Raw genomic sequence first — 7,321 nt, forward strand, 5'->3', positions numbered from 1 at the left:
ATTTCATATTTATTCAAAGATTGTTTCTTTATTATTATTTAATTATTTCTTAAATAAGGTTGCATTAAAAGTTTCAATAAGATTTTGTTTTTTGACTTCAGTGAATTAGGTTGTAATTCATTCAATTCTCAATCATTAAAATATCAAGTTATTTATTGATATGATTTAAATTCTGATAATTTTAATCGTGAGGGTATTTTTATAATTATCATAGAGATTAATATTATGTGTATTCTGTAAACATAAAAAAACTCTAGAAGTCTTCCTATATATAGGTTTGCTAATATATGTGTGTTGTACTCTCTTTTAGATCATAGTTGAATATTTTTCTTATTAGTATTGCATGTAAATATAGACACACTGTCAAATCATGTAAAATTTTGTATTGTTTTATTTTCTATTTTTACTTTAGGTTGAGTGTGTATGTTTTAGAGATTAATTTTTCCAACAACTCTTAACTTTGCTAATTGTAAGTGTTATCTGGAGATTCTTCAATCGTATCATTAGGTCAGGAATTAGATCTATTTATTGAGAGAAACTTATTGTGTCTTTTTAAGTCCTATTCTTTATTTTCTATTATCTTTGTTCCCATTCACACTGTATTAATTGTAGGTTATGTAAAAAAAATTTATTAGAGACGTAAATTTTTGCATATTAATATTATATGTGAAATTTTAAATTAAATGAGTTGATCTTGCATTCCACATAATCTTACCCAAAAAAAAAAAAAATTCAGTTTTTACATGACAAAAAAATGAGATTTAGATAGATATTTTTTCTTGGCATTCTCAAAAGCATCGAATATTTTGCACTTGTCCTGGTTGAAGATGAGCAAGGAACCAAAAGGGACATTGTGAGCATGATTGCCCTCGCCTAGGAAGATGAAGCTTCAGTGAGAAGAAGGCTTTGAGTTTGGAGGTTTAAGGAACTATGGATTTGGTTTTTATTTTTTAATTTTATATCAATTCAGACCTGTTGAGAATTTTATTTGTAAGCTGGTCTGAATTGACTTTCATCTGACGTAATATTTAATAAATATTCAAAATAATTAAAAAAAAAATTAGTTTTTAATAAATTTAATAGATGACAATTAAATTAAGAATGTTAACTTCTATCAACTAGAAAAAGACTGAAGTCGAGAACCCACGTTTCAAAGACCATATATACCGGTGAGAGCTGGCTTCTTTTACGTATAAGGGCGCGTGACTTCAATCACCTCGATCAAAACCAGGAGTCGACGGAGACAGCGATACGTTTTAGCGATGGTAAATGGAGAAAAAATATCAATTTCTGAACTATTTCTAGGGTTTAACCCGCTCTTGCTCGCTTTCTGTTTCCTTTCCATCCTGTTTTTGATTGTTTAGTTTGTTTCTTTTGTAGGCACCAAAATCTATCACTAGTCCTGTCCCAGATGCTTGGTACCCGACATTAGCTGTGTTCATGGTCGCGATGGGTCTTGTTGTGACTGCTTCGTTCTTCATGTAAGATTGATCTGACCTCAAACTCATCTTTTCTTTATTGTTCTGCAAAACAATTTGACGACTTTTCTCAACCTTATTGTGGTTGCTTGATCTATCTCTGTTTTTTTGTTTGTTTTTATCTGGGTTTGATTTGTATGTTACACTTTCTCAAATCTGCTCTTATATTCCAAAAATTCAGATAAATAGATCTAGACTGTTAGCATAGATGTTGGTCTAATGAGGTGGGGCCTTGATGAATAGGGGTTTTGATGTAGTTTGTAAGTTTCGATTCCCTTAAGGTATAGGAGATCGCAAAAGGATAACATTGTTATCATCTGGGTTCGATTTGTATGTTAGATTTTCTCCAATCTGTTCTTAGATTCCAAAATTCAGATAAATAGACCTAGACTCGTAGCATAGATGTTTATTGAGGTGGGGCCTTGATGAATAGGGGTTTCGGTGTAATTTGTAAGTTTTGATTCGCTTAAGTTATGAGAGATCGCAAAAGGATAATATTGTAACAATTTTTTTTTTCAAATTAAGGATAATATTTTTGTCGTATGTCGATAAAATTGTATTATATTCTTTCTGAATGTTCAGTTCTTTGAAACTAGCGTTTTGCATTGAGATGCATATTTCTGATGAAGAAGGTTTGACTCTCATTTAATTACTTGAGTCCTTTGGTAAATGTTTTATCTTTGAGGAAATGGTTTCATTTGGTAAATGTTTTATGTTCATCAAAATTCACCAGATAAGCTTAACATGAAACTAAAATATATAATCCTAAAGAGAGAGAAAAAAGATCAGATGAATATGATTTGCTAATAATATAGGTTGGGTTGTTCTCTTAACGCTCAATAACATGCTTTGATTTTTGAATGATGTTGTAGCAACACAGAAACTAAAAGATAAAACTGCCATAACATCTTCAGTGAATGGGTTAATCAGAAATTATAATTCTTTATATCTTAAGAGTAGTGTGCTGGGCTTATCGATCGATTGATAGGTATGTCCAGAGAATATGGTCTTTGTACACGAGAAAGCTGGTAAAGGATGAGAAAATTTGATTTTTTTTGAGAACAAAGAAGAAAAAGAATAATATTAGCTACTCTCTTATTTATAATGACTTCAAATAGGCTAATTGTTAAAATTCATTCTATTTTCTTTGTAATTGTTGTCTGTATAAGCCTCTATGATGAACTTGTATTTATAGATATGTATTGTATACTAATTTCATACAAGTTACAAGAGGCTGTTTAAAATTGTATTCATAAAAGAGGCTGTTTAAATTTCAATGTTTTGGGGTTTTCACATAAATCAGCTCAAGTTTTTCCCATAATAGACTTCTTTTCTATTGTGTTCTTTCTTTTTTCCTTTTCTTTGATTTGGGATTTGACAAATTTTAGTAATGGGCTTGGCCTTTTCTTTTATTAGGACAATTCTGTCATTTATCTTTCTAAAATATGTTCAATTCTTTTTTCGAGAAAAAAAGAAAATATATTAGAAGGGCACCGAGTGGGTCCCACTCCTATAGAAAAGCAGAAGACTAAGAGCAGAATACAAATTGTGATCTCTTCCAGAAAGGACGGGAATGACATCTAACCAAAAAACTCAAGGTTTGGAACCAATGATCTCTGACATTAAAAAAAGAAAGACTTTTCTTTAAAAACTCTATCATTTCTTTCTTGCCAAATAACTCACAAAGTGATCGAGGGAATGAGCGAAATAAGATTCTTTCTCGTTCTCAATTAGAAATGCCATTCCGTGCCCAGATTTTATCTATTTAGGTGCTGGCCACCCAAGAAAAGTTGAGAAAAGTGAGAGCAGAATCCCATAAACTTCTAGCCTTAGGATACCTATGAAAAAGATGATTAGGGAATTTGTTCTCTCGAAGACAAAGGGAATGACTGTTAACTATGAACTATGGTTCTTTCTTATCATCTTAACTTTCCAAAGGTAGGAATTACCCCAGGAATCCTCTCAGACGAAAAATGCGATGCAAGGTGATGCTGTATTCTTCCAAATCTGTTTCCACCCCATGGAAAAACTCTACTATTTCTTTCTTGCCAAATAACTCACATAGTAATCAATGGAGTGAGCGAAATAAGATTCTTCCTCTCGTTCTCAATAGAAACGCATCCCATGCCCAGATTTTATCTGCTACTTAGGTGCCGGCCACCCAAGAAAAGTTGATAAAAGTGAGAGCATAATCCCAGCCTTAGGATACCTATGAAAAAGATGATTAGGGAATTTGTTTTCTCGAAGACAAAGGGGATGACTGTTAACTGTGGTTATTTTTTATCATCTTAACTTTCAAAAGGTAGGAATTACCCCAGGAATCCTCTCAGACCAAAAACGCCATGCAATGGTGCTGTGTTCTTCCAAGTCTGTTTCCACCCCAGGGAAAAACTCTATTATTTCTTTCTTGCCAAATAACTCACATAGTGATCAATGGAATGAGCGAAATAAGATTCTCCCTTTCGTTCTCAATAGAAATGCCATTCCGTGCCCAAATTTTATCTGCTACTTAGGTGCTGGCCACCCAAGAAAAGCTGAGAAAAGTGAGAGCGGAATCCCATAAACTTCTAACATTAGGATACCTATGAAAAAATGATTAGGGAGTTTGTTCTCTCGAAGAAAAAGGGGATGACTGTTAACTATGGTTCTTTTTTATCATCTTAACTTTCAAAAGGTAGGAATTACCCCAGGATCTCAGAGAAAAAACACACATGCAAGGCGCTGCTGTGTTCCTCCAAGTCTGTTTCCACCCCAGGGAAATTTGAAGGCAACTGTCAATTAGGTAAGAAGATTGAGGTAGAAAGACTTGATAGAGAAATATCCATTCTTAGAAAGAGACCAAACTGTCTTATTAGAAGCACTAGGAAATATCTGACTTCTAGCCAACTGAAACACTAAGGTTATTAAATCATTAATCTCCTAGTCATTCAGGTTGCGGGAGATCAAAAAATTCAAGAGGGACTTGAGGGGTTTTGCCATGTCGTAAGCATGCTAACTGGTGCCTCTTTATCTCTGGCTAGCTTGAAGAGCCTCAGGAAATGAACTTTTAAGGGAGCATTCTGCACCAATGGTCATATGCCAGAAACTCAATTTGGCCATTTGCAATCCTCAAGTGCACTAGATCCATCACCTGACTCTAGCCCTTATCCCTTTCCAAGGACTGTTTTCATAAGTTTGTGGAGTCCTAGGAGTTTGCCCCCTGTTTATTCTTTTAACAGTATCTCAGGCCAAAAGATGGTACATCATTTTCTCCTCAGAATTGCCCCAAAAAAGGCGACATTGGATAGCTTCTGGCCTTTCAGTTACCCTAGTTGGAATAGGAAAGAGGAAAATGTGGAACATTGGCAAATTTGATAGAGTGCTTCTCTTGGTGAGTCTCCCACATTTGGATAAATAGGTGCTCTTCCATGTAAGAAGTCATTTTTTCCATATTTGCTAAATTAGATCCCAAGCATTTTGATTTTTGAAACTTTGCTTCAAGATACTTTATCGGAAGAGAAGCCACTTTGCATTTTTCTCTTTTCTGAAACTGAATTTGATAATTTCTCTCTTTCTTTTTCATTAATTTTTTAAATTTTATAAAATTTTGTAACTATGGTTATGATGGATAAAATTAGGCAGTGATAGAGGGGACTCTGTTGTATCTGGCGTGGCTATATTGTTAATGGTTGATTTTACCCCATAATATTGGATTCAACCTTCAGAAATCAAATATTGCAATTAATAACTCCTTCCAAACTGCAGCACTAATGAAATATTACTAGAATGGCATTAGACTTTGGGTTGAAGATGGCCAATAATCCCAAATCATATGATCTAGCATGACTGAATTGAATTTTGCCAATTCTGGGGATAAACTACCAGATCTGGCTGAAGAATATGGACAGATCTTGCAGAATATTCTGGTTAAATTTTGTTGTATAATCTAGATGAACTAGTGGTTAAACTTTAGGAGGGTGATAGTGTTATCTTTTTCCTTATGTAGTTTTGTTCTCTACTTATTTTTTGAAATACAGTTGATATCTACTGTTATTGGTTTGTAACTGTCAAAAGTCTTATGCAGCTATGAAGCAACCTCTTCTAAGCGAAACCGCAGCCTTGGCAAGGAGCTGACCACTGGAGCAGTAGCTTCTGTCTTCTTGGTATCGTCTCTTCTGTCTGTCTCTTGGTATTTGCAGATCCAAACTGGTATTATCATCTCGATACTAACTGCTGAATCTTTGATGCCTGGTGCAGGGTTTTGGATCCTTGTTTTTGCTACTCGCTTCTGGCGTTTATGTCTGATATCTAAAATTTAGTAGTGGAACTTTGCTAAGCGGGATCAATTTTATTTATTATAGAGATATCGAGTTTAGCATCAGTACTAAAAAGATTTTTTTGTTGATCCTGAGATGAAGATAATTTTTTGCCAATAAACATCATTGAGTTTTTACTTTTGGTCTTAAAATTTTTTTTAACTGTGGCATGGATGTTAGATGATATTCTACTGTTTAGTTTTCTTAGGAAGGTCGCCAAGGAATATATGCGATTAATGAGATCGGATTGAATTCTTTTCTAGTTTTGAACAATTCAGGGATCAACCAGTTGCTTTTGTCACAAATTTTGAACAATTAGGATTTGATCCGATAGAAATGTGCCAGCATGGCAGCACCTCCAAATCAGTATTTACCTAACTCAGTGACATGTTTATATGTATATTCTCTAAAACTGTACCCAGACAAAAAGAGATCACTTGTTATGGATTAGTTGAGAATGATTCTGGTATAATTTTAGTGTATTAGAATTAGAAGACGCTTTGGTAAGATTTTCATGGATAGAAAAAGATTGCAGTTAGTTTAATGATGATCAAGTGACATTGTTTTTTTGGTTCGAACCAGAAAATTTCTTCTATATGATGCAAAATGGACATTGGTCTATTGGTGGTCAAATATTTTTTTAATAAAAAAATGTGAATTGAAATTTGAAGAAAGGGAAGGAGTTTTCAACCTGAAATAGATAGAAGAATTTATTCAATCGCATAGTTTGAGCTCTCGCAAAATATTTTTGGAATTTTTTATTTGATTATAACGAAAGACCGAATAAATTGAGATTTCTCTATTGAATCAGATCATTTTAGTGCAAGTGAATCATTTATGATGAAAAAGATGAACTTCAAGCAAATGATTTAGAGTTCTTACATAGTGAAATCATGCAGTATCAAACATGAGATAAATCTTCTAAAGAGCAATTTTTTTTTTATTTTTTTCAAATAAGCCAATTCATCTGGCCCATTTGGAAGCACTCTTTTTCCTATTCAAAATGATTATATATATATACATTCTCTAAAACTAGACATGGTTGAAAGAAACATGACTGTAATATTTATAAAGAAATCAACTTTGGCAGGAACAGGGACCAGGTGGAAAGTCAGTTACCTGAAGTTGTGTTGGCTGTCTGTGTATGGAGAGATCGGGAGGGGGTTCAATGTAACAAATCCAAAATTAATTTCTCTACTTTACTTGTAAATTTATATTTAGTTTAATTAAAAACTGGTATTGTTTTCAAATAATCAAAATTAATTTTATATTAAATTACTGGGGATTTGAAATATTATATTTTAGGTGTTAATATTATATATGTATTTGTAAATTTTACATTAATTATCATTATTTTTTGATAAAATTAATTTTTTTAAGTTATTGGAAGTGTAAATTTATAAATAAATCTGTAAATAAATTTATAAAATATATGTATATATATATTTGAGATGTAACATTAATTTTTTAAGCTTTTTTTTTTGTCTCAAATGCTTTTATCATTTAACTTTCCATTAATCTTTTACACGCGCTTTTTCTCCAAGGGTA

General features: G+C 32.7%; 1 protein-coding gene across 1 annotated transcript; it reads left to right on the forward strand.

Moving 5' to 3' along the window:
- Nucleotides 1–1,125: 1,125 nt before the first annotated feature.
- Nucleotides 1,126–5,910, forward strand: LOC148252999 (uncharacterized). Its single transcript, XM_088208042.1, has 4 exons — nucleotides 1,126–1,265; nucleotides 1,381–1,481; nucleotides 5,542–5,620; nucleotides 5,715–5,910. Exons 1-4 carry the CDS (start codon nucleotides 1,263–1,265, stop codon nucleotides 5,760–5,762), a joined length of 231 nt encoding a protein of 76 aa, XP_088064168.1. The 5' UTR covers nucleotides 1,126–1,262; the 3' UTR covers nucleotides 5,763–5,910.
- The last annotated feature ends 1,411 nt before the right edge of the window (nucleotides 5,911–7,321 follow it).

The sequence above is a fragment of the Carica papaya genome, chromosome 7 (genome assembly GCF_054855325.1).
Source record: "Carica papaya isolate Zhongbai chromosome 7, ASM5485532v1, whole genome shotgun sequence".
In the NCBI taxonomy this organism is placed as follows: domain Eukaryota; kingdom Viridiplantae; phylum Streptophyta; class Magnoliopsida; order Brassicales; family Caricaceae; genus Carica; species Carica papaya.